The sequence below is a fragment of the Rousettus aegyptiacus genome, unplaced genomic scaffold, assembly GCF_014176215.1.
Source record: "Rousettus aegyptiacus isolate mRouAeg1 unplaced genomic scaffold, mRouAeg1.p scaffold_m13_p_4, whole genome shotgun sequence".
Classification (NCBI taxonomy): domain Eukaryota; kingdom Metazoa; phylum Chordata; class Mammalia; order Chiroptera; family Pteropodidae; genus Rousettus; species Rousettus aegyptiacus.
The window spans coordinates 129,595,569-129,618,791 of record NW_023416307.1 but is presented as its reverse complement, the minus strand read 5'-3'; the positions used below and the strand labels follow the sequence as shown (position 1 = coordinate 129,618,791).

The following is a 23,223-nucleotide window of genomic DNA, read 5'->3' as shown; positions in this document are numbered from 1 at the left end:
CCTCACATTCATAGTCTATATTGAGGTTTTCTGAATCATTCCCAAAAGGTCCTTTATAATTATTTCCTATATTTCCATGTTCAACATATATATACATCCATATTCCAATGTATTCCAAATATATTCCATGTCTACTGAAAAAAAAAACCTAGAGACAGTGGCACACCAGTAGGAATGAGCACCAAGATCTTGGCTTCTAGAACTGTTTCCAATAAAAGGGACCAGGACCCTTTGGAAACATAGCTGATTCTAAGGGCTGGACAGGAAAAATATAAGGTGAGCTAGAAACATCATGCTGAAGAGGTCAGAGTTATGGGATATGTCAAAGCATGCAGGAGCCATTTTAAAGGACCTCCCACTGGCCAAATCTGGGATATTTTGAACATTAAAAGAAATAATAACTCATTGAATAAAGTAAGAATACACGAGTCCATCCTGATTGAACAAATGAAATTAAAGGGAAAGATCTTCCTTATTACAGAATTTTAACTAATAAATGTAGAAATAATTATGAAGTTAAAAAGCTATCATTTGGCAACCATAACAGTAATAACTGATTCAAGCAAGGACCATTATTGGGTACTAAAACTAGCAGGTGAATATCGGATGGCTATGACATTAAAACACAAGAAATTTTTTAAAAGGTTAGTAAGAATGAGAACTCCACCTGCCCACGCTGCCTCACTAACTGCTTATAGAACCCATACAGTCCAGGCAGCGATTATGTCCCTTCCTTTCCTCATGTCCCTTCACCCAACCTCAGATCTTTATAGCAATTCAACTGCAATGAACTAGCGTGGCACCAACGTGTCCAAGAAGCCTTCTCTGATGGTACGCCCGCCTCTCACAACAGAATCCTCTGTCTATGTTGAACATATTACTGAATTCATCATATTCTATAATCAACTATGGCCACAGGACATCTTTGAGCTTTTTTCCTTCCTTTTATATCCCAGTGCCAACATGGTATGTGGCATACAGAAGTTGCTCAGTACTTACTCGCAGGAATAGCGGTTTGGCTAATATTTCTTCCCTCTTATTATTTTTGCTTTTTTCTTTAAGAGCTGTCCTTTTTCCTGCTACCAGAGTGTTACCCTAAGACTAGTTTTCGTCACTCCTTGATTTCTTTTTGTACTCTTCTGAGGAGGGCTCCCCTCTCTAGGCCTTAACTCTCTAAAAGCCTTATCTCCTAAAGGAAATTTAGACAGAAGGCCTAACCTCCCGTCTAAAAGCATCCCAGGATCTCTATTTGGCACATGGTCATTTTTATGTACACAGCATACTGGCGCTGCAACCACAACCTGTATAAATCCAAACTCCTCATCGTCTCTCAAGATCTAGTCCTCTTTCCACAGCCTTTGTCTCTACTGAGGACTTTATAATATGCCCTGCCAGTCGAGCCTAGACTAGCCTCTCAGTCAGAATGTCTTTTGCTTCTTCAAAATATACCTTTATTAATTCTACGGTATGTTATAGAAGAATCAGGATACAAAAGCATGTAGATGGTATGATCTAATTATTTAGATATGTCTGCATATTATATGTGTGTGTTAGAAACAAGACTAGAAGAAATATCCTAATGTTGTGGAATTACAAGTGTTTCAAATTTTTCTTCCTTAACCTGTGTAGCATTTTACAAATGACTTTTGTACAAAAACATGGATTATTTTTATTGGAAAGAAAAAAATTTATCATGTGCTTCTAGATGCCTACTGCTACTCTCCTAACCCCTCCCATCTCATTATTCTTAATTGTCCCATTACAGGCTATGGCTCATACGTTAACATTGACTTCCATTCATAAATCCTCAGAAACCCACTTTTCCTCCCACCTAACTGTCACTCTATCCCACACCCCAGGCCTTTAGTGCCTGGGCGTGCCTCGTCTGTTTAGCCCCACTGCCCAATACTCTGTCCCAGTGGGACCATTCTGCTCTCATCCATTAGAAAAACCAGGTTCATTCCTGTCCCTGAGTTGTATCAGTACTCTCCATCTTCCCTTAGACAGACATTCCTTTCTCCTCTTAATCCTACACACCTAAAACCTTGCTTCCTCTATCTAGCTTCCCCTAATTAATGTACTCAACACTGTGCTGGTCCTGAGTTCACACAGCATTTAGAATATGTGCCACAAAATAGAAAACGTTATTAACTGTGGCCTGAATTTTTGCTTTTGGTATGTGTACTATTTCTCCCCTCTAATCAGATTGTTTCTTGCAGAGGGCTGAGAACATAGTTATTGCATAGATGCTTAAATTACTAAGTAGAACAGATAGATGGGTTTGGAGAGAACGATGATGGATTTCATTTGGAAGGTGTCGAGTTGGAGGGACTGGTAAGAAAGCAAAAGAGGAATATTAGAAGGTGAGCAAAGATATGTGTAGTTACTAGTGGGAGAGAGGCAGTTAATTTGGAGTTTTCTTTGAAAATTAAAAGTGTACATTTTGGGAGTGTAGGAAAAGAGGTACTTTATATACAAATAATATAATATTTTATGATGCTACATTCTTGTATCAGTTATTCAGTTAAATGAAGAAAAGTAAACGAAAATTAAATTAAGAAAAAGATAGTAATGCTGTATTTTAGGAGAGAAAACTGGGAAAACATATTTGAGAACGTCTATGAGGAAAGTGCTGAAACCCTGAGAATGGGTGAGATTTTTTTTTTTTCCCCAGAGAGAATAGAGAGAAGAGAAGCAAGAGGCTGAGAACCATATCCTTATGGACCTGTATGCACAGAAGAATGTGCGCATTTTTGCATAGACCCAGTATGAGCAAATCAGATTTCGAACACAGCTACAGCTTCCAGAAGGGCTTCTGGGGAAAGTTTTTACTTGCTGGTGCAAGAAGATATAGCACAGAGATTGTCAACCAGTTGAGGGTCACGTTCTTCCCACACTGGAGCAAGAAGTCCAAATGTTTTGGAATTTAGTGGAAATGAAGATGGTTTTGAAAAGCATCCACAGAATATAGTTTACTCTTTCACGGTTGGGTGGGACAGGTGGGAAGGGGATTCCTTTCCACATCACTGTAACCCCAGCGTGTGCACTTCTGCTGGCCACTGGATCCAGGCCCTCCACATTCCAGTGGATCAGTCACATCCCTAGTGAGGGTGCCTTGACCAAAGCCATCAGCTATGGCTGACCCACCTTCTCTATCTCCAGGACGAAACACTGAAGATTGGGCTAAAGATCTGAAGCAGGAGGACTTTCGGCTGCTGTGCCTCGATGGCACCAGGAAGTCTGTGACCGACTCAGAGACCTGCCACCTAGCACGTGCTCCAAATCATGCCGTGGTCTCAAGGGAAGATAAGGCAGGCTGCGTTAATCAGATATTACTTGAACAGCAGGTATGGACCAGCTAGGGCCTCCCACCCTTTCTTTCTGGGTGATGTGGATTACTTGGGGGAAGTTCACAGCTAAGCGCAACCCACATTTTAGCATTCTCTTTCTGAAAACTAGATATGTGGAACTGGATCTCCCAGGCCTGGCTCTTTTTATATCTCCTGGTCACTGGAGATTAGTCCCTATTTGATCTGCATGTCCTCAGATCCAAGCATCTGTTTTCCTGCTTGCTCTTGACCTTGCTCTGTGGCACCCTTGAGTTATGAGCATTTGCATTTATTTAAATGAAGGAGACTGATTTGTTTTCCAGCCCTCCTTGATAAGAGTCATGAAATACGGATTTGTGTTCCCCTTGCTTAGACAGACTGAGAACCACGTCAATATCCAGAAAAAACCCAAGATCCCTGCCTTCAGGGAGCTTGACCGCTGGGGAATACAACCAACCTAGGCCTGGTTTGGTGGGGGGAGGGGCTGCCTTCTCATTTTAATACTAAAGGCTCCTCTACCTATAAACTCTGCCCTATCATTCAGTGACAGCTTCCTGCCTATTAATTCACCATTAGTTTTCTTTTTAAAAATTAAGATAGCTTATCCATGTGAGTCCTCTGAAGGTAAATATTAATGATAATAATAATTCAGATTTAATGACGATTTCCTAGGTGCTAGGTGGAGTGCTAAACTTTTTATAGTCCTCATTTCACTTACAACCTTAGGAAATCTGGAGTAATTGAGCCTCTTGCCCAACACAGGATCAGAGACGTAGTCACACATGAACTTGTAATAACTACCTGTACCACCCTACATCACACGGCTCATGTTTAATATCTTCTTTGAAAATAACACTTGGAAGGGACAAGTTTCTGTCCTCTCATTTCCAGGAAGCGGCACCCATAGCCATGGACAACAAAGTGGGGAAGAGAGAGCAGAGAAGTCAGGAGTGGGTGGGAGGGACTTTCCAGAGGAGGAAGGACCAGGAGGGACCCTAAAGAGGACTTCGAGGCCTCATGAAAGCATGAAGCCAGGGCCAAAAATGGGTGGACCACAGGTGAGGGCGGTGGAAAGATTCCTGAAGCATCCTCTGTAGCTTCCCTTTCTTCCCAAAGTCGGTCTCCTTTCAGCCTCCTCCATCCCGTCTATGTGTTCCCAGCTGCTCAGTGCCACAGGTCCTCATGTACTTTCCATCCATTTGACAGGCCCAGTATGGAAAAAATGGAACTAAGTGCTTGGACAACTTTTGTTTGTTCCATTCTGAAACAAAGGACCTCCTGTTCAGGGATGATACATTATGTTTGGCCAAACTTCCGGACAAAGTAACATATAAATCCTATTTGGGAGCGGAGTATGTCACAGCTGTGGGTAACCTGAGACAATGTTCGACTTCAAGTGAGTAGGAGGAACAGCGTGGGGAGGCTGCGAAGCCAACACCAGCAGGGTTCTGGGTGGCGGGTACAAAATGAGAAGTGGGCGGTAGCCCCCAGGAGATGTCCAGCGGACAAGATGGAACGATGAGGGAACAACGTAATCCAGGCATGTGTAAAAGACTACTTATGTAGACAGATGGTTAGGAGGACACAGGCTCAGGGCACTGAAGTAGTGACCTGGCTGCATATTCAGAATTCCATGTTATTACTAAGGAAAGGAGGAGGTTTATGGGCCCGTGCCCATTGTTCTGTGCTAAACTCTTTTTTTTGTACAGGGCTGCATTGTCCAATATGGTAGCCTCTAACTACATATGGCCATTTAAATTTAAATTAATTAAAATTAAACAAAATGCAACATTTAGTTCCTTAGTCACACGAGCCACAATTCAGGTGCTCAACAGATACATGTGGCTCCATACAGGTGAGCAAAGAGAGCATCTGCATCACTGCAGAAAGTTCTTTAACACAGCGTTCCTCTTGAGAGCTTGAACAATAAGTCTGGCAACTGTAAAGCTGACATATATACTACTTATGTAGAACACCAATTTTCTAAGAAGTAAAATACCATAAAATACACCTTTGCACTATATCCATGTTAGACATCATTTAATCACTTGAAACCCTTTGGAAGGTGTCTGAGATAACATATGGTTATAGGGCAGCTATTCTTTAACTTCTGTGTGCATATAAATGAGCAATGGTCCTTTAAATACTGATTCTCAGGCCCTGGGGATACTCATTCAGCAATTATGTGCCATCGTCAGGGTTTATGTATTTTAACAGCTGCCCTGAACAATTCTGATGTAAGGAACACGCTTGCCCAGGGCCACCGTTGTGGGCACCCGGGTTATATTTACCTAACCTATATCCTCCAAGAGGGGAGGAAGTCTGGCTCTATTGTTCTCTGTTCCATTCTTAGCCCCTAGGATGGGACTGGCACATGCCAGATGCTTAGGGCATCTTGCTATGGTAGTTCCTCACCTGCCTAAAGAGGTCCAAGAGGACAGTCCTCCCAGGCTCCTTCCAGCCACATGAACTCAAGTGGACACACCTATAAGGCACAAGGTGGAGATGATGTAGGGCATGTTACCATCCTTGGCATGGGGCACTGCTGGGAGTAGGCACAGAAGCCGTGGAGGCAAGTGCAGATGCCACTGGGAGAATGGCCGGTCCACCCATCAGAAGAGCAGAGCGATGGCCCGAATGCATCTATACCAGGTTTAACTGTTTATTCACACAACAGAAAATAAATATAGGTAGATTTTGACTGTCTTACCTTTCTACTCTGTCCTCACAGAACTCCTGGAAGCCTGCACCTTCCACAGAGTTTAAAAATCCGAGAGGGGGTCCACTAGCAAGTGGAGACGGGAGCTCATGTGACCCACGAACTTCTGGTCTCGCTGGCCTGAGTGGTTTGGCTGCCTTCATGTTCAGTGTTGCCACCTGTGCAAGAAATAAAAATTATTATCGGTTTTATCTTTTAAAAACTTCATTCTTTCCAAAATGGTTGTCCTGGAAGCATTTTTTTTATATACTATATGACTAAATATGTGTGAAACTGAGTCCTTCCTTCAGAGCTCAAGATTCATCTGACCTTTCCCATAGCTTTGGTTGTGGTGCCACAGCCACACCTTCTAGATACAGCCCAAGCAGGATCTCTTTCTAAAAGGGTCCACATGGTCATTATAATCGAATCAAATGTATAAGACTGTGTGTGTGTGTGTGTGTGTGTGTGTGTGTGTGTGTGTGTGGCTTAGGCAGGGGCAGGAAGGAGGAGGACCCAGTGTAAGTTATTGAGATGGAGTATTCAAGAGAGTACAGAAAAAGAATATAAAATATTTACATATTTTAAAAATATTTTTAATGAATCTTATCAGGTATCCTTGAGGTCTTGATTCTGTTAGAAAAGTGAATCGCTGCACTCTCTCTTGACCCCGATTCCCACAGCGGTCATTGCCCCTTCTCAGTCAAGCTCCTGAAATGTAGAGGCTTACTCTTTCCACACCTCACTTACTATTATGACTGAACATATAGAAACAAGTCTTCTGCTCCACTTACTTCCCTGCAGCTACAGTGGCTAAGGTCACTACCTTCCTGCCAACTAAGAAAACCAAGTTCAGTCCTTTCAGTCCCAAGTCTGTTTACTGCACTTGATACAGCTGACTACTTACTCTTCCTTGGAACTCTCCCCAGCTTCTCTGTCACAGCCTCTCTCTGCTTTGGTCCCTACCCTCTCTCTGTGCATTTGTGGCCTCACTGTGGGCTCATCTTGTCAGCCCTGAAATTATAGGGGGATCTTCCTGGGGTTCTCCTCTTCTGGCTTTCCAGTTCCTCCCTAAGCAATTTGAATGCCCCCTGCTCCCAGCGGTCCATACTCATACCCCTTCCTGTCTGTGTGTCTGTACTGTAGGGTTCTCACAGCAACCTGAAGTCCAAAAAAGTCAAAAACAAGTGGTCATCCTGCCCCTTCCCTCTCCTGTTTTCCCTAACCCAACTGTCATCTCCTCATATTTCACATCAGCTAAAGTCATGGTCTTCTACCCTCACAGGAACCGTAAGTGAGGGGTCAAATTTTAATTCACTGCTTTCCCCCACTCCATGTCCACTGTCAGCAAGTTCTGTTGATTTGCTTTCTAGACGACTCTCCAGTTTGCCCCTTTATTTCCTAAGTCCTACCACAGCTTCAATTTACACTTGGGGCAGAGCTGCAGATAGGGGTTTTCTGAGCACAACAGTCCACATCTCTTAACTTTCTAGCATCCAAGGACCCTGGGTCTACTTTGCAGTCAAGACCTGATGTTGACTTTCTTATACACAGCCCTACTTTACTTCAAGCCTATCAACACTCTGCCTTATTTAATATTCACCTAAACTCCACCTTTACTTCAAATCCTGTAATTCTTCCTTTGTTTGGTGAGATGCCTCCTAGTGTCTTATTTCAATGAGTCAATAAACCTAATTTTGTCAACAAAGTACAGAGCACCTACCATGAGCCTGACACTGTTCTAGGGATTGCAAATATGGCAGTCCATGCTATAGTCCCTGTGTATTTTTATTTATTCTTCCCTCTAGACTGCCTTCCTATATATGTATAGAAATGTTCTGAAATAATGTTCACCAGATACTATAGGTATAAAAATTGAGGTAATTTGTGGCTTTCTTTAATTTTTCATGATTGCTTGAGTTTTTAATATACGTATGTCTTGTTTTAATTCTTTTTAAAAAACCTTCTTAATATTTTTTCGAGACAGAGTTAAAGAGATAAACCAGAGTAGGGGAATCACATGTTTGGTGTCTCTGAGTCTGAGACAGGTTCCATAGAAGAGGAGGGGAAAATGTGTCTAGTGAATGAGACGTTTTAATTAATGAAAGAGAAGGAAAAATTGTCTCACTATGTTTGTTTCATTGAAACTCTCCATCTGCTGCTATTTGGATCAAGGAGCGAAATACTCTCAGCAAGCCGCAGTCTGTAATCTGCACATGCTTCCTCTGCATTCATCTCCACCGAGCTCCTGGAAGCCTGTGGTGTCCATGAGGTGGAGCTGTGAGGACAGGAGGCAGCTGATCTCAGCCTCTCCTACTGTCTTCCTAAGAATGGCAGCACCACCTTCTGGCTTGAATGTGGAAGGTGTGCACATTTCTTCTGCTTTCATAATACCCAGGAAACGAATTGGAAAAAAAAAAAATCTATAAATAGATATATATAGAGAGACAGAGGTAGATATAGATATGTCCGTGTGTTGTTAAACCTTTCCTTATTCCCAAATTTCATCATCGTCATCACTTTTTCATTTGCTAAACTCTAGAAATTCTTACATGGTTAGGACAATTATGGTATGTGTTCTCCATGTCTGGTTCTCTCTTCTTCTCTGCACTTTTAGTCTCTAACAGAGGAATCAATGGTTATTATAAAGGAGATGTGTGTGTGTGTGTGTGTGTGTGTGTGTGTGTGTGTGTGTGTGTTGGATGGTGGATACAGGGCAAGGGTCAGGACTGTAAGAAAGAAAAGAAACACAATGTGGTAAGATTACTGTTGTTTCTGATAGTTTTAATTGACAATGCTAATTTAAAATAAAGTAGTTGGTTTACTCATTTCAACCTCACATTCTGAATATCTTTCCTTAATCTGGAGTCCCTATTGCCTACATTTAGCAACAAAATGCCTGAGAAATGAATTGTACTATGTTAGAACATACAGTTAAACATAAAGAAGTCGAAGTGCCTGGCATTAATGGGTAAGTTACTTAACCCCTGCATTGTTTTGCCTTCTGTCAAACTGGGATCATGGGTCACTGTGAAAATTAAACAGATTAATAAATTTGGGACAATGTCTGACACTAGCAGCACTCATGAATATTAGCAGTTATTCTGCTAATCCATTATCCATACTCTTCACCTACTATTTTCTTGCTTCTATATACAATTCTCACATCCATCTTTACCCCACTGTTCCCCCTGAGCTCACTTTTCATTCAAGCCCTCATCACAGGACCCTATCTGTTTTAAGAGATGCTGCTGACCACTTCCAGAACATGTTTTACTCCTGTGTCACTGATTCTTCCTTTTTAGGCTTCTTCTGGGTTCCTTTCTCTTTCTCACTCTTCATACTTACCATGATCTCAATGACCACTTGTTTACATATGACTCCCAAATGAAAATCTAGCACCTATGGCTGAAATTTTACATTTGTTTCTTGTATCACCTACTGTATATAAGATTTCCCAAAGGCACCTGAAACTCAATATATATATATATAAAAGAGAGGCAATTTTCATTCTGGCTATGTCCCCAGCTCCAAAGTCTCTCCAACTGAGTCTTCCAATTCATTTTACACACTCTGATATTCCCAGTAACCCACACCAATGGCTTCGGCACATCTAATTAATTACTTACCACACTGTATGTACTTCCTTTCTAAACAGCTCTCAAATCTGTGCCATCCTTTCCACACCTACCTTTGTACCTAGTTCAGATCCTGTGTATATTTTGTCAAAGCACTGCAACAACGCCCCCCCCCACCCCTGCAGCTAGTCACCCTGTCTACAGTCTTTTCTCCCTCAAATGATAGTTCTGCATTGACCTCCCAATCATCTATGTCACCATCAAATGAAACTTTTTATTGCATTCTGTACGAAGTCTAGGTTCCTCAGCATAGTCTCTTCAGGTCTGATTCCTTCAATGTCTCCTGCTTCATCTCCTGCCATTTCTGTTGAAATGACACCTGCTTAATGACAGAGACTGCAAACTGACAGCCCCTAGGCTGGCCACTTCTGGCCTGATAAAGTGTTTTATTAGGGCCACACGTTTTTTAATGTTTTCCATTACTTGTTGGAATTTTAAAAGTGAAGAATTTCCCATAAAAATCTTGCTTTTTGGCTTCTCTTAAAAAAACAGGAAGAACTAACCACCTTGGTCCCACATACCTGTCTGGCAGAGTTCTGGCTTTTCCTCTGGGCAGGAATAGCAGTTGCAGTTTTCAAAAGCACCATCCCTGCCATTGATTTTCCTGGCTGCTTCCTTTAATGGAGACCTTTTAGCAGCCCTGGATTTACAGTGTATGGACACGGAATTGCTCATTTTCTTTTGTACAGAGCACTCTTTCTCCTTTAACGCCGCCAGAAGCTGTCACCTTTCATGACTTATTTCCGGTCACTTTCCCCCCTGGAGACTTTATAGCACTATACAGCCTCTGTCACATCCCATGCCACATTACATTCAAGTGAAATGTTTGTGTAATGCTTGAATTCCTCACAAGACTCACCTCATAAAGGGAGCGATGGAAATCCTCAGTGGAGATTTCTTGAGCCACTAAATTTATTCATTCACCATTCTGTCAAAAACCATGAAGAGGGCGGCGACATTTGACTCACATCTTAAACTTTAAGACTTAAAGGGTAAGTATGTCACTAGTGAAATCAGTAGGAGCAATGTCCAAGAAAACTACAACTCCCGTCAGGACCTTCCGAATCACGGCCCTCAAACAAGAAAATCCCACTTAGAAACTACCACTCCCGTGATGCTCCGCTTCAGACGTCTGCGTAGAGCTCAGGGACACGTTGCGTTTTGCGGCGCCGGGGACCACGCATCTCAGTATGGCTTCCGTGGACTCTCGGCGACCGGGGAATGATGGCGGTGTCGGAGGCGCCTTCCAGCCCTACTTAGACTCCTTGCGGCAGGAACTGCAGCAGAGGGATCAGACGCTGCTGTCTGTCGTGGTGGCGGTTCTCGTGGTGCTGCTAACGCTAGGTACGGAGACGGCGGGTGGTTATGGCGGGTGCAGGCGGGCGAGTCCGAGCTTGGACTGGAAGGATGCGGGGCGGAGAAGGCACCTAGGAGGGCGTCTAGAGAGGGAGACTCACCGCTTATGTCACCCTACTCTCTACATTAAACAACAGGATCCCCTGCAACCCTAAGAGTGATGTCTCGGTCGTTGGGGCACGGGGTACTTCATCCGCCCCTGGTTTGCCTGTGCTCATTGTACCTTCCCTTCCATTGATTTTAATAACAAGACTCACAAGGTCTCTACTTCAGGTTTGAGCGTCTTGCGTATGCGAGCTGGGATAGAAAGTTAATAAAACAAGATTGCACTTGAGGAGTCCACAGTGAGGGTAGGGGGTGTAGACAGAAAAGTCGACAATTGGTAGAGGTTGCCACTCAGCAGGGTCCCTAACAATAACGATTATAATGATGATAACAATAAAAAGTAGTTCTCGGTGATCGAGGTGTTCTGTGGTAGACTTCTGTTAATTTCCCCACCCAGCCATAACACGCATATTATTGATAATCAAGGTATAATTTGGGATATTTTTCTCTATTCTACAGTGTTCTGGAAGTTCATTCGGAGCAGAAGAAGCAGTCAAAGAGCTGTTCTTCTTGTTGGCCTTTGTGACTCCGGGAAAACATTGCTCTTTGTCAGAGTAAATGCTTTGGTTTACATCTCTCTTAAACTTGATAGAAAATGTTAGGGCATCGCATTATTCCTGTGTGGTTTATTTTGGAAAAGAAGCTGATGCTAACGTATTGGGGAGTTAGTTCTTGACTGGGGTGGGGGTGGGGGGGACAAAAAGATTCTTGAAAACTCATAAACTGTAACTTTTTGACCATTTCTGTTTTCTTGCACTTGCTAGATACTGATATTTAGTCCTTATCCCATTTAAGGGCTTTTTTTGTAACTCTTTTCATGTCCAGAATAGCTGAAGAAGTAGAAGACAATGATCTGTATATGGTGTATAATTTCTTGTATAATCTACTCTCCTGAGAACTTGTCAAAGAAATTTTTTAAAAAGGTGATTCTTTGACATAGTGGGCTATTTAGACTTCTTTTCACTAATACTTATTTTTAATATACTTAGTATTTTTAACTGATTTTTTTTCATTTTTTGTTTATTTGTTTGCTATGGACAGTAGCAGAGGTCTTTATCATCTTCCTTTTCAGCATATAAATTATTTCCCTTCTACTAAAGAAATATAATCTTTAATCATTTTTAATCATTAAAAATGTTTATTGAATGTTGGTAAATCTGGCCACTAACCATTTGAAACTATTATTTGAAAATAATAGTTTGAAACTAATAGTGATTTTTTCCCCCTTCTCTTGGGAAGTGGGGAAAGAAGTTTGCAATTAGATTTTTCTAAAAGTAAAGGAAAAAAGTCAGTATGGTTCTCTTCAGCTATTGTAAGCAACATTCATGTATTTGACCAGACATCTAAGAGTTAGGACACAATTACTCTCTTCAGGTTTGCTATTTAGATGTTTACTCTGATCACCCCTGTATTCTTTTTTTATAGTTGTTAACAGGCCTTTACAGAGACACTCAGACTTCCATCACTGACAGCTCTGCTGCGTACAGAGTCAACAATACCAGGGTAAGGGGCTCCTAAAACCTTGGGAGTCTGACAGCTTTACTTTACTTTGGTGTGTCAGGAAGGGACATTTCTAGGATAAATTATACTGAGGGTGTAGCTTATTTTTATGGGTACATGTAGCTCATGTGACAAATTCTGCTCTTGACCATCCGAGCAAGAGATTTAATCATGGCCTCCTCTGCCTTGTTGTTACCTCCCGTGCACTGTCACATCACACTTTATTAGTTTACAGTTTTACCACGAGTTCTTAAGGGAGAGCATTAAGTCCTTTTCTTTTCCATTTATGTTTTGATATATAATACATGTATATGGGACAAAAATTTAAAAGAATATTTGTTGAAAAGTAATTTTGCCTTTCCTGTCCTTACTACCCAGTCTTCTCTTAAGAGGTAATAACTTTCCATTTTCCTGAATACTCTTCCATAGCCTCTGTGTATATGAACATATCTGTATATCCTTTAGTTTTTTCTTTTTAATATTCTGTTCAGCTCATTGTTTTATTTATTTATAATTTATTTCTTTAATAATATGACTGATAATTTGGTTTGATTTTTGTTTTTTTTCCCTCATTTGGAGCTGGTTGATTTATGAGCTGCTTAGAATTCTGTCATGTGGCTATACCATGCAATTAAGTTCTTATTTAATAAGAGCCCTGTTAATAGACTTTTAGTTTGTTGTTGTAATCTTTTGTTTTCACAAATAGTCTTGCAGTGGATATCTTAAAGAGTATACATGAATATATTTCAAAAAATACCAATAAGGAATCATGAGAAGGACTTTTTATGTACTCGTGTAGCTCCAGAAGGTTGTTAGTGATCACCAAGCCAATTATAATGCTTAATAAGTATTTAATGGGTGAGTGGAGGAAGTCTGGGTGGCTGATTGGAGAGGTAGATGTATATATAGATGAATTAAAATGGTGATATTAGAGACCTTGTCCCCTTTTCCTCGTGTTATCCCTATTTTTCTAGTGCCTCCAGAATTAAACGTAAGCAAAAATAAAGAGATATCCATTTAAATGTCTTAGAGACATAATTGCTTTTTTCATTAATGGCAGTCTTTCGGCTTAGTCCTTTTTAAACTCCCAAGGATTCAGGTTTTGAAATTTCAGGTTTGGGAGATCTTCAATTCTTGGGGCAGTTATACCAGATGTTTTAAGGGAGATGGTCCAGGGTATGCCTTAGACCTGTACTTTCCATTAGAGTTGCCTCTGGCCACTTGTGACTACTGAGCACCCAAAATGTGACTAGTCCAAATTGAGGGTGCTGTTGAGACTTGCATATTTCCACTAAGTATGTTGAACATTCCTCCCTTCTTTTTTTACTCCTCTCATCCCCCTTATGTTTAGATCTAGTCTCTCTCTCCCAAGATAATAATGGATATAGTAATGTATCTTCTAGATTGTGTTTGTAGTGTGTAGTGCAGTGCCGATTATATTTGGTAGTGAGTCTCAACTTGAGATCCCTAGATTCTTACCAGTATTTTTTAAAAAAGGCCAATACACATCATATATTTACCCATAAAAGACTACACAGACTAAGTGACACGTCACCATGAGTTCAGCTGTAATTATGTAAGATCTGTGCATGATGCTGACTCCCTCCTGCTGAATAGTGGTTAAGGCTGGCTTAGATAAAGTAGAACGTCCAGAGGTCTGATACCAGTGCCAGGGCATCTGTGAGTCTTATCATTGAACATAGTTATATCTACATTGAACCTGAGCTCAAGAATGAAGGTCTGGAATGAAAAGCACTTAATGAGTCTGCTCAATAGGGGCATAATCCCTCCCTGTTTCAATGACATTATCTGGATCAAGAATTGACACAAAATATCAAGAGTTGGAACAAGTGGTATGTCTAGTAGACAAATACTTAAAAATTAAATTATGGTGAAAAAGTAAAAGAAGGTTTTGTTATAAAGATTGGGGATCCCTGTAATGGTAGCATGCTTTATGGCAAAATATAGGTTCTTATTTTATTTCATTTGTGAATATTTATTACTGTTATTCACATGTTTTTGCTTTTATTCACACCAGTGTATTTCCCCAGCCTCAGATGGACCCCAGACTGCCCCAGACAGTCATGTTTCTCATGTACCCTCAGAACATTTATCAAAGTTGTGATTTTACATTTACATATTTACAAATTTACATTTATATATGTAATTTTACATTGTGTTGATCTTTCTGATTATATTATAAGCCCTGTTAGAGCAGTGACAATGTCTGTTTTTACTTGCGATTTATAAATACAAGATACTTACTGAACATTCGTTTGATTAATTATAGTGAACTTTTTTTTTTGATTAATTAGTTGGCCACTCTTCTGATACCTAAAATCATATATGAAAAGTTTATGTTATGAACGTGAATCAGGACTGAAACATTAATATTCTTGCTGCTGTCCTTAGGGTACTAGTCTGACCTTGATTGACCTCCCTGGCCATGAGAGCTTGAGACTTCAGTTCTTAGAGCGGTTTAAGGCTTCAGCCAGGTAAGTAGGAAGTGGAATGGGCTTATCTGAAATCTGTATATCAAGGCCACCCATGTGGTTTGCTCTGGTGGCAGCCTGATATCCTAGAGTGGAAAGAGCATGGACCTCCATGGACCCAGGGGTCAGCCATTTCTGAGTGGCATGCGTATGTTTGCTAGGATTTTATGAGAATTATATGAGATAATGTTTGAAAGTGTTACTGTGTTGGTACACTTTTCTGTGTACCAACTTACCTTGCATTCTCTTATGCACGATATTCTTTCCACTCCCTTGTGCCCTGCACAGACTGCTTTCCAGACAGTCTGTGCCCCAGTTTTTTGTCTGGCTAAAAGTCAGCTCAACTGTTACATCCTCCCTTAAGTCTTCTTGCCTTGGTCTCATGTAAATGATCTTCCTCTTTGTTCCTGTGACAGCGAGTACATAGGTCTGTCTTTGTATTTTATCACACAGTTTTGTTTATGGCATTTTCCTTGTCTTTGAGGGCAGGCATCATTTCCTGTTGTCTTCATAGATACAGCCATTGATAGATAGTGGTACCCAGTAGTCCTTTGTTAAGTGAGCACAGTGTGTTCTCTGCATCCATAGGTTCCTCATCCTATGGTTTAGCCAACTGTGGGTTCAACCAACCAAAGATTGAAAATATTTTGGGGAAAAATGTTACGCTGTTGCTGATTTGTGTGTGCTGTGTAGTTAGACCTGTGGCGATTGTGTCTGTACTAACATTTTTCCTTGTCATTTTCCCCTAAACAACACATAACAACTCTTTACATAGCATTTACATTGTATTAGGTATTAAAACTAATCTAGAGATGATTTAAAGTTATGGGAAGATGTGCATAGATTATTTATGAATACTACACCATTTTATATAAGGGACTTGAACATTTGTGGAGTTTGGTATCCATTGCGGGGGGTAGAACCTGGAACCAATCCTGCTGCAGATATAGGGCAATGACTGTTGTTGTGTGACCACATGTGTACATACCTGCATGTGAGTCTTATTCATTAGGATTGAATTGGATAAAATTAAGGATATAGTTTTTCAACGTACTGCTTCACTATTGCATGTTCACATCCTTGTTTTTCTTTTTCCCCTCCAGAGCTGTTGTGTTTGTTGTGGATAGTGCAGCCTTTCAGCGAGAAGTGAAAGATGTGGCCGAGTTTCTGTATCAAGTCCTCATTGACAGTATGAGTTTGAAGAACACACCATCATTCTTAATCGCCTGCAATAAGCAAGGTGCCATCTGTTTTTTGGCTCTAATAACTGACATTTTTTTTCTGAGATTGCAACTAAGAATTACTATAGTTACTACCTACAATTGTTATTATTTGGATGAGAGACAGTTGCCAATGAACTATAAATTGAAGGATTTTTAATTCTTAAAAGTCCTGCATTTTCATTAGTCTTAACAGGCTGTTCTAAGGAATGACAAAGGAATCATGTTACTTTACCTAGTTAAGTTCCTCAGATTGACAGTTTATCATATCAGGTAAATAGTTGTGGAGGAACAGGTGAAGTCTCTCAAACTAGTTTACCATCTAGCACATTTCATCAAAGGCAGTTTGCACTAGTTGTTTTTCTTTAGCCCAATAACCATTAAAAATGTTTAATCACACCCAACAAACCAGGCTTCAGTTTCATTACCTCTAAAGTAAGATAAACTGGTTGATCTTTACAGGCCTCTTTCAGATCTAAAATTCTGATTCTATGAAAAGCCCAACTCATTTCTCAGAAGTGATCAGGTAATAATGCGAACAATGCCTAATCAAGAATTGGTCTTTGCATCATTACCTGACCTTCTCTTTATTTCTTCTATTCAGTGTGAGGAGAGGAGGTACTATTTATTTGGCTTCTGCTGTGTATCAAGCCAGCACTTGTTTCTTACCAATGTGCACTTGATACTGTAACATACCATCTTCCTATCAGCTGGAAATGTGCTTGGTTTACTTTTATATGACAGGTTATTTCCGTTGAAGGGAAAGCTTTTGTTACAATCATAAAGCTGGTAGGTTTTCTTTTTGTTACACTGGCTGGATTTATTATATGTTGATTTAAAAGATCTAAGGTGCAGAAAACTTTGATGATAGAGCTAGTCAATTTTAGAGTCACTAGCTTAATATAAACATTACTGTAGGAAAACCCAGACATGCAAATATAAAGCTTACTTCGATAATGAAGCCACTAGTGATAAGAAGCTCTTTAAAAAAGGGACTAGGGGAAGAAACTTACTGGTTTAAATGGGAATTTTCCATGCATGCAAGAAGTTTTGGGAAAAGACCCTTTCCTGTTTAAACTACAACAATGTCTGTATTTCTTTACAGACATTACAATGGCAAAATCAGCAAAGTTAATTCAGCAGCAGCTTGAGAAGGAACTGTAAGTATGAATAAATCCTACTGGTTAATTCTGTATTGTAACATTAGGAAATGGCTGCCTGAGGTCTTTAGCTGTATACAATTATCACACCTTGAATGTTAGTGTGAAATATACTTGTTAAATAACTGAAAAAAAGAATTAATGGAATTATAAAAAGCACTAATAGAATATTTATAGGTAATTTAAATTTTGCTTAGCAGGTTAGACCAGGGCAGGGGTCTGAAGTTATTGAGACTGTAAGCTCAATTTATTTCCCCACTGTAGCTCCTTTGTAGTAGATGTGAAAGGTCTTAGAAACTAAAAAATTTGAAAGCCATGGGATTTTTTGTTGACAGCATAAGAAAGGAACACTTTGGAAGAATATAAAAATCTATGATTCTGTTTTATAGTTTGATTATTTTCAAACTATGTGGCAATATTATTTAGCTGGATTTTGGTGTTTAAAAATTTATAAATTGAGCTAGACAAGCTTTTGAATTTTAAGGAATCTAGCAAGTCCTCATGTTCTGCCATTTTGTAAGCTAGCTAACAGCTTGCTTACATAGGGGACACCATCCAGCATTGTAATAAACAAGTAATGTTTTCTTACTGCTGTTGTGTAAAGAGATTTTTTTATGAAAGAAAAGAATCTGATGAGGAAAACTGTATAAATTCAGCTTTTAGAACATTTTCCCCGTGATTTACTTACTTGTTTATTCATTTAACAAGCACTCGTGCTTGATCTCATGTGTGCCATGCTCTGCACTTGGGATGTGGCTATAGGAAGAAAGGTGATGTAGTTTCTGTACACAGGAGCGTAAGAGTCTAGTAGAATATGTTTTGCTTCAGAGGCTGACAAAATCCTCCTCTGAGTCTGCAAACAAAGAGTCGTTTGACATTTTTAAAGGGCAGGTAAAAAAAAAAAAAAAAAAAAGTAAGAAAATATATGCATATGTTACATCTTGTCATCCACAAGCCCATAATATTTAATTTATTGCTCTTTACAGAAAAATTTTACCAGCCCTGGTCTCTAGTCTGGCATTTTCTGTGGCATCTTTTTTTCCCCTTTTAATTGAGAATGACATTTATTTCTGCATGCTTTAAATGTTTTAATATATAAATAGAAGAGTAAAGTAAGTCATTTAATCAGATTTATCAAAGACATCATGCTTCAAATTGAACATCAAAAGAAAAATTTTCAACCCCTTTATCGAAGTATATAATTGGTATGTTAAAAGTTGTACATATTTAATGTATACAGCTTAATGCATTTGGCGATAAGTGTACATCTATAAAACCATCACCACCATCAAGGCCATAAAAACATCCATTACTTCCCAGAGTTTCCTCCTGCCCTCTTTAAATTTGTGTATGAGTGTTTTAGGAGAACACTTAACATGAGATCTACTTATTAACAAATTTTAATTATATAATGTATTATTGTTAGCTGTAGACTATGCTGTGTGGTAGAGCTCTAGCACTTATTTATTTGCATAACTAAAACTTTATACCCTTTGATCATAAACTCCATTTCCCCCTCCCTGCTGTCCCTTGGTAACCACCATGCTATTTGCTTTTATGTGTTTGACTCTTTTAGATCACATATATAAGTGTGATCATATAATATTTATCTTAACTGTGTCCATGTCTTTTATTTCAGTTAGCATAATGTCCTCTAGGTCAGGGGTCCCCTGGGCTACAGACTGGTACTGGTGCATGGCCTGTTAGGAACTGCGCTGCCCAGCAGGAGGTGCGCAGTGGGCAAGCGAGCGAAGCTTCATCTGTATTTGCAGCCACTCCCCAGTGTTAGCATCACCACCTCAGCTCTACCTCAGATCATCAGGCATTAGATTCTCATAGGTGACATGGTCCCTGGTGCCAGAAAGGTTGGGGACCGCTGTCCTAGGTCCATCTCTGTTGCAAGTGGCATGATTTCCTTTTCCAGGGCTGAATAATATTCCATTGTATATATGTTCTGCCTTTTTCTACCCATTTATTCTTTGATGGGCATTTAGGTTGCTTCCATATATTGGCTACTGTGAATAATGCTTCAATGAACCCATATGGTAGTGCAGATACCTCTTGAAGATCCTCATTTCAATTCCTTTGGATAAATACCCAGAAATGGAATTGCTGGATCATATGGTAGTAGTTCTGTTTGTAATTTTGAGTCATAGTTATTTTTAATAATTTTGTATTAAGTTTTCATGCTAGAGTTAAAAGTGATTTTAATGCATCACCATTACAGTATTAGAATATTCAGAATTTAAATATATTCTTACTGTTATAGTTTTATACTTTCATATGTTTGAATATTGTTAATTAGCATCCTTTCTTTTCACCTTGAAGAACTCCCTTTAGAATTTTTTAAGGTAGGTGTAATGGTGCTACACCCAGCTGCTATAATCTCTAAGTTAGATTCCTTAGCACTCATGAAATTATTTTCATGCATGAGTGATTATTCAAATTGATGTTTTTGTAAGAGAACCTGAGCTGGAAACTCCTATTCTGCCATCTCGTTGATGTCACTCTGTCAGTGGTTTCTCTCCCTTCTGAAATTACATGTTCATCATCTCTTCCCATACTCTTGATGCTCACTCTCTTGAGACTGTATTGCTTGTCATAAGGCTAAGGAAATTGAAATAATAAGACGATTTAGTTTTTCTGAAAATTCTGTTGCAATCATTGGAAATTGTCTTTAGGGAAGAAAGCAATCATTAATTTTTTTAAGTTTATTCTAAGTCTTACCATGTTTAAAACACGTTTTCCTTAGTCCATTTGCTTTTCACGGTAAAGAGACATAGAAAAACAATACGGAAGGAAATGCTATATTGAAAAGAAGTGAAGTAAAATGTTAAAAAGTTGTAAAGGTTAGTATCGGTTAAATTAGGAGTCTAATTGTGATGTAATCCTGTGTTAGTGAGAATTAGGCCCTGTCGGCTTTGAAGCATTTCAGTCTTCTGAATAACAAGGTTTACTACACTTAGGTGGCCTTATGGCAAGAGCCGAATACATGTAATGTTTGGCTTTTTTTCCTTTTAAGTTTTATTTTAAAATGTATATAAAGGAATGTATATAACACATATATTGAGTTTAAAGAATACTAAAATGAATACCCCTGAACCCACCACCTTGCTTACGTGCTTCTTCTCAAAAGCTTTTCCCTTCCCACCCCCCCCCCCCCGCCAAAAGGTAATATCTTGATTTTGTATTATTTGTTTTTTTTAAAATACTTTGTCTGCATATGTGTTTGTTTTTTTCTAAACAAGGTATCATTTAGTTTTTCCTGTGGATTCTTCACTAATTTTCATGCAATGTTACAGCACCAAGAAATGCGTTATTTCGTAAAACAGATTGGTAGTATGTATACCTCTGCGTCTGCATAACAGAGAAGGCGGGAGGAATAGACAAATGAGCATTAATTGTGCACTCTTTATTAGGGCCAGCAGGTGGCAATAGAGTGATTTAAATTGTGATGGTTTTAGTGGTTTAAGAAGTTAATTGTGCCCAAATTAGATATGAGAATCTGGAATTTGTGGATTTCTCAGCTTTCTATCCAAACAGATTCAAGATAAATATAAATACCCTGATTACACACCTTTAACTTTTGGAAACTTAAGTTTGTATAATGCAGTGTATATTTTATATGTATATGTATTTAAAAATAGCATCATGCAGTAGATCCTAATGGAAGAGGGACACTGGGCTGAGAGAAGGTTGGTGTGACCTGGGCCTAGTACTGACCTGCTGTCATCTAGCCATGTAAGGTTGGGCTCCCATCTGCCCTTTCTGTCCAAGAGCATGATCAATAAATGTAAAGGATTCAACAGTTGTAATAGTATAATTGGCAATTTTATGATTATTTAAATGAAATTTTTAAGAAGTAATTTAATTTCCTAAAAGTCTTTAATTGTGATATTAAAAACCATAACTCTTTTGCTTCCTGACTTGTTTTCTCTTTGTCTCACAGCAATACTTTACGAGTCACCCGTTCTGCTGCCCCCAGCACACTGGACAGTTCCAGCACTGCCCCTGCTCAGCTGGGAAAGAAGGGCAAAGAATTTGAATTCTCACAGTTGCCTCTCAAAGTGGAATTCCTAGAGTGTAGTGCCAAGGGTGGAAGAGGGGACACTGGCTCTGCTGACATCCAGGACTTGGAGAAATGGCTGGCTAAAATTGCCTGAGGGGCAGATCCAAAGCACAAGACACAAATGTGCGTGTGGTGATTGACAGTTTTGGAAAAGGGTGTAATTAGAAACATTTCTTTGTGTAGAAACACATTATTATTGAATTGAGCTTGAAACTTTTTTTAAAGTTCATTTCCCGTTATTTGCTTTCAAACTAGTCACTTTTATTTGACTGTGTGCCTTCCCTTTGTTAAAGTGTATGTGACATCCTTTTAGTGTATGCTTGAAGTAGGGTCAAGGTTTTTGTGTTCAAAACAAGTGGACCCCATGTAGAGAAGATATTATGAGAACATGGTTATCATCTGAAGAGTTTTCTTGTCTTGTGCTTTGGTCCCTTTTTCTTGGGGAAAAAAATCTGTCTGTGGAACCAGTTGATTTCCAGTTGCCCTCGAGGTTCAGGGATAGTAAGTACATCATCTAGTCCTTTGTGAACTCTCAGATTTGTAGGGGCAATCATAATATGGTCTCCCAACACGCAAAGACATAGAGAACAGCAAGGCTTTGTTGCCAGTGGGTCTGTTCTTCATCAGTTCAGTGACTTGTCTGCACTCCAGCCTCATAGCACTTAAGTTTCAAAAATGTGTCATGAACCATTGGAGTCATTCCCAGATGATAGAAATGTAAGCGCTGGATCTCCAGATGCGAAGGGTCTAGTGTGTTCCAGTTTCCCCTAACTGGGGAGTACATGGAGATTTGGGAGCTGTTCTGTTTTTCTGGGTGGCTGAGGGCTCCTGAGCTATCTTCATGTGCTGTTTGATCAGCTCCTATTTTGTACTCAGCCAGAATGCTGAACAAATACAAAACGAAAGAAGTTCTCTGTAGATTTTGAAAGTGCATATTCACTGATGGTGAGAAAAAAGTCGGCCTTTCCAAAGTGGTATTCTTTGCCATCTTCTTAAATGTATGGCTTTTATAAATGATTAATACATTTTTTGGTAAACAAAACACCCTGTCTCTCTTAAAGCAATTAAATAGAATGATGTAATGAGTACAACTGGGAATGTGTGTTAGGATTCAGGCCTAACTCTTAAGTTTCCAGGGCCTAAAGAATGCAGTGTACACAGAAGCAAAGTCTTCTATCCCTACTTCACACACAGGGATAAGCCCAACTAAAGCTTAAAAGGAGACAAGGGTGGCTGTGGATAAATGAGAAGCAAATCCCTGAACAGTGCAGTAAGAGCTGTACCAGGAGAGGTGCAGGGTGCTCTGGGAGCATGTGGCAGAGGCGCCTAATTTGGCCTTGATGGATCAGGGAGAGTCAAAGTAGAAGCATGGAGCGGATAACATCCCAGTGAGTACAGTCACCATGTACACTACAGCCCAGGCCTCTGCCTGCTGTCACCCTTCCTGTGGGTCATTCTAGCTCTGAATGAGAATAATCTAGTTCTCCTCTCCCCGCCCCCGCCCCCAACCCTGTATCATACACCATGCTGCTGGTATATGAAATGAATGTAACCTGAAACTGAGAAGATGTTAGGCCTTGACCATAGCAGAATTATTACTTGAAAGCCTCATTGTTACTAGTGTTCTTGCTGTTCTTTAGACTTAGTTCTTGCCCT

General features: G+C 39.7%; 1 protein-coding gene across 1 annotated transcript in view; it reads left to right on the top strand.

Moving 5' to 3' along the window:
- Window positions 1-21,818, top strand: part of LOC107508486 (serotransferrin-like) — a 42,937-nt gene extending 21,119 nt beyond the window's left edge. Inside the window, 11 exon segments of the mRNA XM_016140327.2 lie at window positions 3,163-3,347; window positions 4,536-4,725; window positions 6,711-6,729; window positions 10,763-10,823; window positions 10,826-11,009; window positions 11,586-11,680; window positions 12,552-12,629; window positions 15,039-15,121; window positions 16,222-16,358; window positions 17,444-17,498; window positions 21,448-21,818. Coding sequence (XP_015995813.1) covers window positions 3,163-3,347; window positions 4,536-4,725; window positions 6,711-6,729; window positions 10,763-10,823; window positions 10,826-11,009; window positions 11,586-11,680; window positions 12,552-12,629; window positions 15,039-15,121; window positions 16,222-16,358; window positions 17,444-17,498; window positions 21,448-21,661 — 1,301 coding nt within the window. The 3' untranslated portion in view covers window positions 21,662-21,818.
- The last annotated feature ends 1,405 nt before the right edge of the window (window positions 21,819-23,223 follow it).